This window comes from Telopea speciosissima, chromosome 4 (genome assembly GCF_018873765.1).
Source record: "Telopea speciosissima isolate NSW1024214 ecotype Mountain lineage chromosome 4, Tspe_v1, whole genome shotgun sequence".
In the NCBI taxonomy this organism is placed as follows: Eukaryota; Viridiplantae; Streptophyta; class Magnoliopsida; order Proteales; family Proteaceae; genus Telopea; species Telopea speciosissima.
This window is the reverse complement of record NC_057919.1, coordinates 14,298,446-14,313,542: the sequence shown is the minus strand read 5'-3', so window position 1 is coordinate 14,313,542 and position 15,097 is coordinate 14,298,446. Positions and strand designations below refer to the sequence as shown.

Below are 15,097 nucleotides of genomic sequence, written 5' to 3'. Positions count from 1 at the left end.
GTGTCTAAACGTGGCGTACGACCCCCCCACCAACACAAAATATTTTCTTTATATTTATAATTTTATGGTCAAATGTTATCTGTGTCCGGGGCATAGGCACATGGGGGTGGGCAAAATGACCACCCTACCCCCCTGAATGGTAGGCCCATGTGTCTGGGTGTATGTTGCGCTGCAGCACAGAAAACATCAACCCTAATTTTATATATAATAGGGGTAAAATGAACCGTTACAATCAAAACAAATACAGTATCGATTCCAATCTCTAATTTTGATTCCCACTACACTACTCGGCAATGGGAACCCCCTCCTGTAGGAGTGGTTAAGATTAATTGTGATGCAGCGTTAACAAAGGATGCAGCAAAGGGTGGTCTGGGCTTGATTTGTAGAGACCATACAGGATCCTGTCACATGGCTCGATCTATCCCTCTTCACTTCGGTTTGGCCTTGCAAGGGGAGGTCCTTGCAATTCGTAGTGCTTTGACTTTGGCGATGGAACTGAATTTCGAGAACATTTTAATGGAGACTGATTGTTTGGATGCAATCTTGTTTATCAATGGTGGGAAACCCCCTACCTGGGAAGTAGAAGATCTGATAAAGGATGTACTCAGGCTCTCTTCTTCCTTCTCTTCGGTGGTTTTTTCTTTTGTTCCTAGGGCTATGAACGTGGTTTCAGATGCCCTAGTCAGGAAGGCGCTGTCTCTTGTGTGCACGACAGATTGGTCGAATTCCATGCAGTGGCTTCAGAAACTTTGTGTGACTGAAGCTACTGGTTGTACACACCCCCTCCATCAATAAATTCCCTTTTACCAAAAAAACAACTAATTCCAATGATCCGATAATGATCTCAATCCTACTCGATTGTCTTCCTTTCAAATTTATGCACGGTGATTCCCGCCAGCAGGAAGGACTATGGAGTTCCACCTTGGATTTAAGTATTGATATTGGATCGATCATAACCGCTACTGATACCGATATCTGGTCCATGTCAAATCGGTGTTACAAAATTTTGAGGAGTGAAATAGTTAAAGAAATGTATCGAAACCTTGAGGTTAAAATTGTCTGATCCAACTCGTTACAATCACATACGTATGGATATCAATATCGGAATCAGTAGTGTGGTTGGAATGTTTGTTTCCACCACATTAATGTGGGTTGTCCATTCCGGCATTCCTATTGATGTTTTATGATTTTGATCCAAACGATCATTTTGGTGGGTTTTATTTTAGGAACACCAAGCCTCAGGATAACATAAATTGTGAAGCCACAGAGTGGAGATCAGCGACACTGTCTTTCATTTCAGAGAAAGAGCCTTCCGGGCTAGAGCATGAGCAACATGACTAAAACAAACAGGATAATTTGCAAACAGGAAAAAAAACGTTTCTGACAAAGAACAGCGTTTTCAGAACAGAAGCATTACCAAACATAGCCTAAGAAGCCTCGCAGACAGCTTCTTTTCATGATCAAGATTCTCCTACATTGCAGTTACTAAAGGCATGATGGAATGATTCCAGAACACGCATGTTCAAACCCAACTCCCTTCGAGAAATGCACCTATGGATTGCAAATTCTCAGACTACCTACTTAGACAAAGTTCATCACAAGAATCGATTTCCAATATACATTTTTCCACACGTTTGATAAAGAAAAATTTCAAGGGAAACTATAAACTTAATCAATTCCATCGCATCTATTCACCCATAACCCCCAATAATGATCTAGAAACACCAGAGTTCTAAGCACAATTATATGAAACTAACATATGTTTTACACCCGATAAATTATTGGGAGGGGGGGTGAATAGCATTACCAGTTCCCGAAACAGTAGCATTTGTGGCTTTACCGGTCAAAATAATTTAATAACCAATCTACACAACAAAATGTCAGAAGAGCTCAAATTGTTTTGCTGACAACAGACACAACTTAGAAACTACATTGTATTTGAAAAACTCAGGAATACATAAATCCAGTCCTCAAATGGATTGTAGAAACCGATGCAATAAAGACTTCAAAACTCATTCAATTCAGAGACGACCACCTTCCTCTACTCACTGCGTTATATCTTTTGGTAGAATAGTTACTGGATCAGAAGGTACCGGTGATTTCGCCTACAAAGGAAGAAATATGTTTTAGTACCATGCACGACAACAATCCACAGCAGACTGAAAGACTTGGAGAACAAGAGCAATCTAAACCAACCCAACCAAAGAATGGGACAGAAACTCCATTCAGAGGAAAAGGAGATAAAGGAGATAATTTGAAGAAAAAAAATTAATTAAGAAAAAAGCAAACAGATGATATGACCATTCCGACCATTGGATGGAGAGGACATGGTTCAGATTAGCCACGTGTCAAATTTCAGTCTCTAATTCGATCAAATACCACCTTTTATATTGGCACACATCCCATGTATGTCATGTGTACCAATACTTATAGACATTATTGTACACTCTCCCAACTTCAAGTGGAAACAGACGATATTAAATATGAAAAATAAAAACATATGGCCCGGATTTGACATGATTTTCGGAAATATCACCTTCCATTATTACATGGATAATTACCCAAAAAAAAAAGAAAAGGACAAAGACTAGAGACAAATTCTATAAACATTTATTTTGAATACAAAGCCTCAAGAGATGCATTTTCTTTTTACAACCCAAACCCAACCACAACTCCTCAAAAAATCACTAGATGAAACTTGGACCCTATCATAAACATGACTAGGCCTTACCAACCCCACCCATATAGGTACAGTTGGGGCAGGCAACCCCACCCATTTTAACCTAGCCCTTGGCTGGCCCTAAATGCATACATTAATGGAAAACAACTAGCAAACCCCAACCATATTATACGTAGGTCCCAACAAATATTTCTGAAGAGCCATTACTCAGTGCTGATCCTGCCTATGCAGGGTCGTGGGAGGAGTGAGTTTGGAGACAGTCCTAACCCTCGGCATTTTTGCACAAAGTGGCCACTCTCAAGACTCAAACCAAGGCATTTCTCTGCAGCCTGAACCTACCTTTTACCATTGCCCCAAGTAAGTCTCCAGGTCAAAATAAATCAGTCTTTTTATCTGGTTCAAGACATTCTGTATAAAGGTATCAATGGTCTTCTAGTAACAACCATTGGTTATGATATCAAAACGACAGATTTAGTCCTACCTGCAAGGTTTTGATTATCATAATGGATATGGGAAGGCCAGCAGAACAAAATAAGATATGAAAATTGGTTCTCTTGCATGCCCAAGTTCCCCCTTCCATTGGTCTCATCTCTTGTAGTGATATGATGCAAGTTGGAGATGCTAAAGAACAAGGCCAGAGATGAGTTTAATTAAAGTGAAAGAAACAAGTTAAAGTGCTTACTGTTGAAGAGAAGTATCATGTAGCCAACCCCAATTAGTTGGGATAAAGCTCAGCTACATAAAAATTCCCAACTGCATAGTAGTTGAGTAGAAGGTGAAATGTGACACTACCTTTTTGGATCGGGATTTCCTATAGCACTATGTTAAAGGTTGACTCAAGAGCATGAGATATCACAGGATATCTTTGCAACATTAATCATATTTGCTGAAGAAGAATATCCATACCTCTAGATATTTTGTTAGCATTGTCGTGGTACTGAAATTAAAGCCCTCAATTGCCTCTCCTTTCGTACGAGAAGCATTAAGTTGCTTCCTAACTTGGGAAGCCAATGACTGCAGGTCAAACAAGTTTCATCAGAAAAAAGAATTTCAAGTTGCCAGACACCAAATGACACAATGCCAAGGAAAAAAAGAAAAAGAACTAGCCTTGCAAAATATCACATACCTTGCCTAACTCTACTCCCCATTGGTCAAACGAATTTATGCCCCAAATGAAACCTTCCACAGCAATTCTGTGTTCATAGATTGCCAACAACTGCAGAACCCAAAAGAAGAAAATATTAGTATTAAATAGATACCGTGGATAAGTAATACTAGTTAATAACTAACACCATTTACTAAACTGGAATAGTCATCCGTACAAGAAACTGAGAAAAGCAAGACTTGTTATGCATCTATATAAACTGAGAGAAGGCCAGATGAAACTAAATTATTCCTTTTATTATGACAAGTCAAAGGATTTTCTTAATTATGTGGAAAGCACCCAAAATTATAGGCCAGAGGAGTACAGTCCATCAAGTCCAGCACTGGGTGGACAAAATCTTCAAAACCACTATCCTTCTTTGAGCTAATAGAGCCCCCACATGCCAATCACATAAAATGGATCTGTTGACATTGCTCACAATGGTTTTTTTTTTTTCCCCTTTTCTATCATTTCCTTCTCTTCTTTCCAGATACCCACCGGGTGATCCTAAGTTGAATCCTGTCAATCAAGGAGTAGGCTGAAAATATCTTGAATTCTTTTCTCGTTTCTAGCTTCACACATTTCCTGTAATGCAGTTAAGAAGGCAGACCTCACAAACAATTACCCTCTCAACCTAAGGGGCCTATTTCCAACACTAAAATTAGTAATAAGCTGGAGCAACATACAGTACTCCAAGTAAAACAAATCATTCCAAATCTCTTGACAATTGCAAGGAGAACAGGAAGAGATACACTGATGTCGGGCATTTATTATATACTCAACCACCTCAGTCCTTTTCAAGCTACCGCTTGAAACAGAAAAATATTTAGTTGAATATCTAACAAATAAGTTAACTTCTTGAATACAAAATCAGAAAATGGGAAATGACAATAACACTTGAAGAGGAAATGTATTTCACTATGGGAAGCAATACATACCTGCCCAACATTGTAAGCATTTAAAAAGGGAAGTAAAAGGCAAAATGATGGTCGATTGCCAGAGAAGGTCTGCGAAAGGTAAAACAAAGTTCAAGATTAAATATCCAAAACAAAGGATTCAGCATTTGAAGGTCAAACAGAAACCAAAATAAATCACCTTATGGGGAATAAGATGTTCAGGCACTTTCTCACTGCGCAACTGTTCTGGGGTCTACAAGGTAAAATAGAATAAATTAGATAACAATGCAATTTAGGCACAAGCTACACATGGAATAAAGCATTGAGAAAGCATATAATTTATACATGAATCTAGTTCTAAGGGAATAGTTCCAATTCCCGTCTTATTTTCTTTTCCATGGTTTAATAAGGATTCAGGACATATCAGGAAACTTAAGTATGCATGATGCAGATCCATCAGCAACATAAGCTTGTTTTATTAGGAATAACTCTAGGGTTGGGTTCTATACATGTTGGCCCTTTGATCCCATGGGCTTTCTATGTAATAGGCCACTTTTATGGGCCTAAAATATGAGTAATTAGGTTGCATACGGGATTGGATGTTTTAGTCCTATACTTAGTTTTATTTTCATGTTTTGCTTTTTATTTGGTGTTTTAAATTGAACCATTGGTTTGGTGATGAATCTGCATCAACGCACCCCCCAAAAAAAAGGGTAAAATTACACAAAATAGGAAAAGCTTAAGTATTTTAGTCACCCTATAAACATCACATTACCGTGAAATACATAGTAATTTTGCGAGTATTAGACACTTAGTATCAAAGATTACTTCACAAGAAATTTTATGTGGCTTAATTTATTTGTTGAAAGGGGGAAGGGAAGCAAAAAGGTAGGCAGATCCATGATAAATTGTAAAACCTACCTTCCCATAAGCAAGGGCATCAGGCTGCGCAAAAAAGTTAGACATGAGCTCATCATGGTTACTCACTATTTCACCTGAAAAGGCAATAACATAAATAATATGAGGTACAAACCTAAATTCTTGCAAATAAAAAGCACAGTAGACCAGTCTCTGCACTGTACCTTCTCTCCCGTCCACCCCCTCCCAAAGAAAAAAAAAATACTCCCACCCAAAAAAAAAAAGAAAAAATAATTGGAATAGCATAATGATACCTTTCAAGTACACAGGTTGTTGACTCTTCATAACACCAATAAAATCACAAGGAACAGTGCGGCCCTGACAGTTTAAACAAAACTTGTTTTTAAGAATAAAGCTACAAAATTCTAAAGGGGTTATCTAAGTTTAGTATATTATCCAAAAGAGGGTTGTACAATTATCAGATAGTGTATTTCAACTAAATCAAATTAAACATAAAGTGTTATTTAGTTTAATAACAGCTTTACCCTATTGTCCTAATAGTAAATGACAGGCGTCCAAATTACCTGGTGAATTAGCTGGTAAAAGCTGTGCTGACCATTAGTTCCAGGTTCACCAAAATCAACTTCCCCAGCCTCAAAGGGGAGTGGCACCCCATCAATTGATACACCCTTTCCATTACTCTCCATACTAACCTAGATCAGAGTCAACACAGCACAGGGTAAAACGTAAAACACTGGAGGAAGAAATTCTTGAAGTTATAACCAAGGAGGGAATAGCACACATACCTGTTGGATATGTGAGGCCAATTTCTCAAGGGCCTGAGAGTATGGTAAGATAGCCTGGAGTTTCATAGTTACAGGAGTATTAATACACATTGAAACCAAATACTATAAAATTAGTTCAGTTCATGTTCCACAGCAGAAGGAATACTCACCCTTGCAGGATATCCAAGAAATGTAGCATTCCATAAGCTTAATAAACCTAGAAGAACCTGCTCTCAAAGACCAATAAGCTGTTATCAAATGGATCAACACATAAGACACCATCCAACAAGAGAATAACTAAGACACCCATCTTGAAGGCTATTAGGATGGTCTGCCAAACCCACAGTGGTATTCAATTATTCATGGCACAAAGCAGGACACAGACCAGCCATTCAATGTTCCCCACCAGTGAATCTAGGGAAAGATAACCTGATTTGAAGATCATGAACATCAAATCAATGGGTCACCTTGCTTGTACTTTTAGCCCTATGCTGTCTAACTTTCCAAAAGAATGCAATGGTTGAGATTACTGGTCAAGGCAGCTTGGAGAAAACTAGGCACTTTGACCTCCTATAGGCAATTTGTGATCTAGCATATAATTAGTTTTCACCTACATGACTAAAGATAGTAACTAAATGCTAAGAGATTGGAAGTCAGACATTGCCACATATACTTTTCAAGCTCTTCCCACTAAAAATATTAATAGATTTGAATCACAGCTTTCTGGCCTTCTGTTTAAAATATGAAGGAATTACTAAATTGGCTTACCAACTAGTAACTTGATTGGCCAAACACTGGTCCACAACCTAGTATGGCATGCACTGACCTTGATGCCGTCAAAAAAGGTATTGGTTAGTGGGGCTGATCGATCGGTCATTGCCTGGGAGATGCTCCAAAAATGGCTACAGTCATCCTTTTGAGAAGTTTTGTGAATTTACCCAAAAGGAAAATGCCCTTTTAGCACATGCCTATGTGTCAAAAGTACTAATATACCATCGGTAGATTGTTATATGACCCACCAAACAGGCAATGTAGGCTTCCTCATTTAAAAAAATGATGATGAAGAAGAAATTAAAAACTAAATAAAATAGATTATAGAAAGTAGTCTAGGGCCCTTACAGGGATGTTTTTCTCAAAAGGTGCTGAGTGGAAATGTCGATCAATGCTAGAAGCTCCCTTAAGAAACCTTCAAGAGGAACAGTATAAACATCTTATCCATGTATGCACCAGAATCGGTCAAAGTAATGAAAAGCATAACAGTTTTCAGGATTGATATAGTTTAGATAAAAGTTTCAACAAATAACACTCTATGAAACATGCTACAAATCAGCAAGCAACAAGATCTACATATCAACACGAGAAAACTAAGCTATCAACATCTGTGCCTCTGTGGGTCTGATGCACCTAAAGCATCTCTAACACCTCTTATAGCCTTCATTGCTTTCAGCAGTCACTACGAAGGCTGTGTTAGGTAAATACAACATGTGAAAGGCAGTGTATTGTATCCAAAAATAAATAAATAAATAAAGGAAGCATCTAGTGAATTAATATTTGGCACAAGTTTGTTCCACAAACAAGATGCTGGCCTCTAGCCCTTTTCACCAAACAGAGTGCTTAAGTGTCCACCACAAATTTAAAAAGAAGTTACAAACAGGTGTAAGTCCTGCTTCAGCCTTCAGCAGGGTCCCCTGAAGGTGGATTGGAAACAGTCCCATCCTTTGGTGTTTTTTGCACAAAGTGGTCACTCTAAGACTCAAATCAAACCCATGTCATCAAGCTGGGAGTAGGAGCCTTTTACCATTACACCAAGCAATGGCCCTTCTCACCATAAATTTAAATAACATAGACAAAATTACCAAAAGAAAACAAATGAAAAGATAATATTCTTTGAGCTAACAACCTAGGGTTTCTTTTTATTATCTCTTTTGGTGGCCTGGTGGGGGAATAAGGCAAGCAAGGTTTGCGTAAGTATCTATCAAAACACTCAAAATGAATTATTTTGGACGGTCTTCAACCTCTCCCTCAGTCTCTCTTAGAACCACAAAATGGATTCAGCAGTTATTCCTTTCTCTCTTTTTTACATTTCCTATTGCATACACTACTGCTAAAGAATGTAAGAAAACACTGATTTGAGTTACCATACTTCTCAACAACAGAGAATCCATATTGGAGAGATAAAGGCAAAACACCAACAGCACTGCAAACTGCAACAAGTATGCACCAGCATCAAATTAAAACAAGCAATAGATCAGGACTTTTAAAAAATAGTTCAAAGTTTGAAATAACCATAAGATCCTATAAAGGATATTTACCACTATATCGGCCGCCGACCCAGTCCCAAAATGCGAAGGCATTATTAGGGTCTATGCCAAACTTCTCTACAAGCTGGCATCAAAAGCACATACAAAGACGTATAAACACTTGACAGATGAGAGCAAGAAAATCTTGGGTACAATAGTAGAAGATCATTACAACACAGGCTTCATATGTGAAATATTGGCTTCCAGGAGCAAGGAGGTGGAACGTAATTATAACATAACTCATAAGGATTAAATTCAGAAATTCAATATAGACTGTCAACAATATTGAAGTGCAAAGTACCTGTCACTTATCCAAAGGGAAAGTGTGTGTGCGTGAGGAGTCAGAAGCTTCAGTACCATTACTCATTTGTATTTTGTATAATTATTTGAAAGATACAAAGCAAAGACAACAAGATGAAGTAATTTCAGTGGAGAAAACTGAAGCTAAGGAAGAATATCCCTGTGGTAGTGGGTTGAACCGATGGAAATAATATAAATTGAAATGGTTGATGGTCTCTTGGATCATTAGCTAAGAAGATGGGACTCACCTTCCAACAACAAGAAATCAATAAAGAGAAAGCTAGAAGTAGATAGAGACACCGCTGTCCCAAAAGGAGCAGAACCACAAGGTGACTCCACAGATATGTATGTTACATTATCTCTTAAATTGTAGGGAAATTTTTGTCAATTCAATACTGTTTATGACTACAATTCAAGGAGATGAAGAAAAACAAAAATTGCATTTTCATCATGGTCTGACAGTGCGACAATTACTTTAACCCTGACTCTTATATCTCTCTTTTTCCCCTTCTATCCTATCTCCTTGCCATGGTATTCTGGTCATCTTCAGTATACTGAGTGGTCTGATCTGTATTGGTACTATTGACAGCCAAAAGAAAATCTTCTTGCTTTCGATCAGTGTTATCAGGGAACAGAGTTACAGGGGATCTTAAAATTTTCACCATAATGCACTATGTCCCTGTCTAATTTGATATGGATATTTGAATTTCTAGAAGATTTGTCACACCAAAGAGATGTGTCCTGTTTCATTACCATTCAAAATGATAAAACATAGAATAGATGGATAGATAGATAAATAGAGAACAGATGTATTACAGATAGAGAGGAGTCCTAATTGAACTATATGCTGTTGGTAGTCTGCCTAAATATCTTTGGATGTAGATCTCTCCAATTTGAGCCATGAGAAGGGAAGATGTGTCAAATCTGGCCCCTTCATATAGATGGAGACCCTCTTGACCAACCACATATCATTTTTCATGGTCCACCACAACTGCATGCCCACCATGTTTCAATTTCAGCCTTCAAAAACTTTAATTTTCTAGTTAAAAATGGCCAGACAAATACTAGGCTTTATTTTTCCACATGGCTTAGTACTCGAGGGCAGAAATTTATAGCACTACCATGGAATGGTTAAGCCAACATGTGGAGCCATTTCAGGCTGCCAACTAAATCACCATATGGAAGATTCTGTGACTCCGGGATTTCTTATATATATTTAGTAACTTCTCACTAAGAAAGTTTAGGGCTTTTAGGTTTGATGCACGAGGGTTCCCGACATCATCTTTCTCCCCCTTATCGCTTATGGATGTATACTTCCCAAGGTATGTATAGTACCTGTGGTGTGATGCTAATATTTAGAGGTCAATGCACTGGACACATGGACACTAACATGTGAGCCACATACCTACACCTCATTAGCTACACATCCTCAACAGGATCCATCAAAGGTCTTATTCTGGATAGATGTGTAGGACCACTACTGTGACAGAGGAATTCACGTACCAGAATGCAGAAAATTTTGAAGATTTAAAAGGGGATAAATGAGTTTAAAATGTAACTACAGTATAGAATGAAGCACATACTCAATAGAAACCACAACAAAATCAAAGAAAGAAATATAACTACAGCAACCATATGGAAATACCACAACAAAAATTTGAGATGTAAAGATAAAATGTAACTACAGTATAGAATGAAGCACATACTCAATAGAAACCACAACAAAATCAAAGAAAGAAATATGGAAATACCGTAAGGTTTGTACTGACAGCAACCATATGCTTTGCAACTGCCTGAGGCCTGAAAATGGTATAATAGTCGCATAAATGTGTTGTAACCAAAAAGAAATTAATTATCAGATCCGTACTCCAAAAAGGTAAGTTGTATCATATAACTAACCCAAGAGCAGCTGTGATCCACTCCCTCAGGGTCCGAGCATTGAGCATTGTTTCAGCTGTCGTAAAGGTCTTTGAAACCACCACAACTGCATTTATCACCCTAAAGATTAAAACATAATAAAGAGAAACAGCTAGGATACAAAAACCACCAAGGTATCTTGCATCAAAAAATTATTACAATGAAAAAACCAAAAAAAATATGGCTTACCTAATGTGGTTTCAGGGTTCAACCCCGAGATACTTCTGGCAACATCAATTGGATCAACATTTGCAAGACTGCAGTCAAATGCTGCTACAACATTAGGTAGAACATAAAATGGAGAGAGTGACGAAGGATAACAACTGGAACATAAAATGGAGAGACTGACGAATGATAACAACTGTGTCTGCAAACTAAATAGCCACATGTGATACTCAGAGTTCTTGATCTCCAATTTTGAGCTTAGGTTAGGGATAGCATGTGAAAGAAAAACTAAGCCCAGTGGATCAAAAAATGTATTATGTTTCTTCTAAAAATAGAATAAAGTCCATGATAAGGTGTCTGCAAAGGTATTGTCTCTCTAATTCTTTAGAATTTTTTATGTTGAACAACATGTCTCCATGTAAGAATGTAAGATACCAACACTAACACTTCTGTTTCTAAATAGCCTACAAAAGTTTATACGACAGGTTTCATATCAGACACTTGTATCCATGTTCGACAGAGGCACCTGCAAGTGCCCTTGCTACCTAGGTTAAACTGCAACACATAGGATCCATTTTACTTGATACATTCATTTTCTAAACATTTGAAATAGGATTTTGGGATGTCTTTCAATCACAGATGCTTGCTGAGAAAAAACATACTACCATGATGATGCAAATCTTATGCAGTATTCAAAGTAAAAAGAAGCATAGAGTTCTAAACAAAATTTATGGCATTCAGGATGCTTTGTCAACAAATGTAGAGGTCACAGAAAACATACAAAAATCCACCATATAAGGTTAGAGAGGTAATGGAAATCACATACACTATGACTCCCTCTCTAAACTAGGAACAGTTGGTGGTTAGGAAGTAAAAATAAGTAAGCACAACAAGTGCTAGGCATTTAACTTAGCACACCCAACAAATAATAATTTAATATAAACCCTCCAGGAAACCAAAATTAATGATTATACTGAAAATTTTTCCTCCTAATATATACATTACTAACTGCATAGAACCAACCAACATCAAGAACAATCTAGCTTTCTAATGAAGTTGAGCAGGAGACCAACAATGGACACCACAGCAGGGCCCCCAGTTCACCTTGTAGGTCTGGCATTAATCTATTATTTATATGTTCAAATAGTACTAGCCTCCGTCTTTCAAGAACAAAATAAATGACATGTGTTCTAAAGCTGGCTTTTCTTTTTGCACAATCCAACCGTACTACAATAGATAGTGACTCAGCCTTTGCCACCAGTAGTGTAACAAAACTATAAAAGCCACTAGGTCAAGGTCAGTGGCCAGGGAAGTACAGTCAAGAAGTAATAAGCCAATTTGGTGTGCTTCTTACAATCGTAGTTGGCGTCCTTTTGCACATTTTGTTGCCTCTGGATCTGTGAGATTTCAAGATAACACCATAGACATAGACACTGTCAGGTCATTCATGCAAACCACCTCAAGCATTTACACAAGTGGGTGCCAAAGATTTGGTTATAGAATGCTTAAACTCACCAGTTTGAAGGGCAGTATGCACAAATAGAGGACCTAAGAAGCTACCACCAATACCAACAGAAATAACATCTTTCAATGTTTTTCCTGTGGCTCCAACCTGCAAGCCATTTGCATATTAGTCTACTACTTGAAATTTAAGAAACTATATGAAAGATATTGTACAAACAACTCAAGCAGATTATTACCCAGGAGCCACTTCGAATCTTTTCAGAGAAGTCACTAATCTTGTCCAAGACCTTCCAAACTTCTGGAACCACATTCTTCCCATCACTGCATATAACTTCATCCCTCGAAGCACGCAGAGCTACATGAAGGACAGACCTATCCTCGGTGCTGTTTATCTGAAGGTACCATCCAAATATTACAACAATTAATCAAAAGATCATTTCAAATTTTCAAACTCTAACATGGGGTAAATACTTTGGAAAAATGTGAACTATGTGTTCAAAGTTTTCTTTTTTTATTTTTTGGTTGGCAGGAGTTCAAAGTTTTTGATTAACTAAAATCCCCATTGCTAATGTGGTGTTTGTTGATAAATAAAATCTGCAATTACATGCTCTCCATTGAACATGCTGTTGATCTTCTGTTTGAGATGTGCTGCCTGCATTAAGATACAAGGAACAACATTTAGAATCTGGTAAGAACCTTGTATTCCAGCAACATGAATGACATACACTCACCTCTGCGAGTGTGAAAAGTTTCTCCATGGTGTGTTCATTAGCACATTGCCTTGAGTAGTCCAAGTGCACCCCATCAAACTCACTGATGAAAAATACCCAAACACAAAATCGCCATCAATTATATCGATGAACATAAGAATAAGTGGTAAATAGATATCTAAGTACAATCAGTAAAATCTAACAAAGGCAAAGGGGGATTTGGGGAGAGGGGTGCAAGTAAAGAAGCATGAACTTCATCATGTACTATACTGTACTCAAAAGATAGAATTCAAAGAGAATAATAACAATTAGGAAGCTGACAAAGGATCAAACAATATGAACAAGCACTCATGCACTATGACTTCACTCAAAGTTCTAAACATAAAATTGAAAAATAAGAATAACATATCAGAATCCAAAAAAGGATCATACAGCATCATTGACTTGCACCGTTCATGATCGTTCATCAAATCACGTAAATGCATCTTCTTGATATCCTCAACATGGGCCTGCATATCAATGTGCTTTTCGTATTAAATATTACATGGAAACTTTCGGCATACACCTAATTACAAAATAACACAAAAAATTATACCTTCAAGTCCTTCCAAGGCTGAGTGTCACAAATGAGAGTAGATGCAGCCATCTGTAGTCGTGGCATAAACCCAACACAGTTAATTCCTCCAATATGAACGATGTCAAAAATTTGTCTTAATATTAACCAAACAAACGAAATAAGTCAAGAAAACCAGGACTTGAACTAAACCAAAAAAAATGTAAATATTTGCTGAGGTAGCAAAACCAGATCCCCCAACTACTCGAAATTTAATCGAATCCCATGAACCAAACAAGCCATCCAAATGAGCACAATTTGCATTAAAACAAATCTCCCATCAGCTGCTTTCCTAAACTAAACAAATAGGCAAACAGCCAAAAGTACGATCAGCAGCCATGTAAGAAACCATTTTCCTCCCAACTCCCCCACCCCCCCCTTTTGCCTCGTAAACTAATTTACTCATGTCCATAGGTGAACTCAGATTCAACAAACGGCATGATAGCATTGCAGGCAACCATAATCCAGAAGCAATATGATGAATAATTAAATAGAACAAAATCGAAAACAAAGAACTAGTCTATCGAGAAGGAATACTTCATGAAATTATTCTTTTCCCATAAAACCCTCTGAAATAAAGCCAAAGCTAATGCGAAGTGACAAGGAATTCATTAGTTGAACTAAAAAAGGAAGGGCGAGAGCGTACCGGTCTCGAATTGGAAGTTGCACAATAGACTTTCGAGTTTGGCCGAGAGAAATCGTCTTCAGTCCACCGAAGCTCCTTCCGTTGCTGGTTTTATGATTTTGGGTGGTTTAAGTGAAAAAAGTTGATCGGTACTCACGCTCACTCAAAGAAGCCGTCAGTTTCTGATAGGAAAACACGTGTCCAACGAATCCTCAATCTCACGGTATTTTAAAACTGAAAATAAATTAAGGAGACACATCTCGCATTATGCGGTCCTTTGATGCAAGTGAATACCATGAGCCGGTCGTTCACGGATCCGGCTCCTCTCTAGGGAGTCTATCGCCTAGGAGTGAGACATCCAACGGCTGGGTTGACGGATCCTGCTCCTTTTCAAGGAGCTCGGCGACCAAGGGAGAATCCAAGGATTGGGCTATGCCACATACATTTTGATTTACATCTAATCAGTCATTGAGATGTGTGTGGTATAGCCCAACGGCTGGATGGTTCTCTGAGCGCTGGGCTCTCTATAGAGGAGCTCATTCTTGGGCTGACTGGGTGTACCCGAGATGCGTACAAACACATATCCCAATGTGGCCCCAGTCATCCCAAACGTTGGATACTCACTAGGCATTCCCTGGGC

At 38.1% G+C, this 15,097-nt stretch overlaps 1 protein-coding gene across 3 annotated transcripts; it reads right to left on the bottom strand.

Moving 5' to 3' along the window:
- Window positions 1-1,869: 1,869 nt before the first annotated feature.
- On the bottom strand, window positions 1,870-14,606 carry LOC122658139 (glucose-6-phosphate isomerase, cytosolic). Of its 3 annotated transcripts, none has more exons than XM_043853044.1 (24): window positions 14,479-14,606; window positions 13,815-13,865; window positions 13,652-13,728; window positions 13,241-13,322; window positions 13,114-13,161; window positions 12,746-12,901; window positions 12,561-12,657; window positions 12,400-12,442; window positions 11,070-11,137; window positions 10,863-10,947; window positions 10,715-10,763; window positions 8,676-8,748; window positions 8,507-8,567; window positions 7,483-7,549; window positions 6,534-6,590; window positions 6,385-6,438; window positions 6,163-6,291; window positions 5,893-5,956; window positions 5,642-5,715; window positions 4,920-4,973; window positions 4,763-4,831; window positions 3,807-3,896; window positions 3,587-3,694; window positions 1,870-2,105 (listed from the first exon to the last, which is right to left on the bottom strand). In XM_043853044.1, the coding sequence occupies exons 2-24, from the start codon at window positions 13,863-13,865 to the stop codon at window positions 2,046-2,048; spliced, it is 1,716 nt and encodes a 571-aa protein (XP_043708979.1). In that variant the 5' UTR covers window positions 14,479-14,606; the 3' UTR covers window positions 1,870-2,045. The 3 variants fall into 3 exon arrangements, with proteins under 3 accessions (XP_043708979.1, XP_043708978.1, XP_043708980.1); XM_043853043.1 differs by having other exon boundaries at window positions 13,815-13,900; window positions 14,479-14,592; XM_043853045.1 differs by having other exon boundaries at window positions 13,815-13,875; window positions 14,488-14,539.
- Window positions 14,607-15,097: the final 491 nt, after the last annotated feature.

Bases quoted from the DNA above. Each gene is read 5' to 3' on its own strand.
- LOC122658139 (XM_043853043.1), bottom strand. From the start codon at position 13,880: ATGCCACGACTACAGATGGCTGCATCTACTCTCATTTGTGACACTCAG. The intron at 7,550-8,506 runs GTATGGTAACTC...TTCCTCTTGAAG, and splicing joins GGATTCTCTGTTGTTGAGAA to GTTTCTTAAGGGAGCTTCTA. The intron at 3,897-4,762 runs GTATGTATTGCT...TGGGTTCTGCAG, and splicing joins ATGCTTACAATGTTGGGCAG to TTGTTGGCAATCTATGAACA.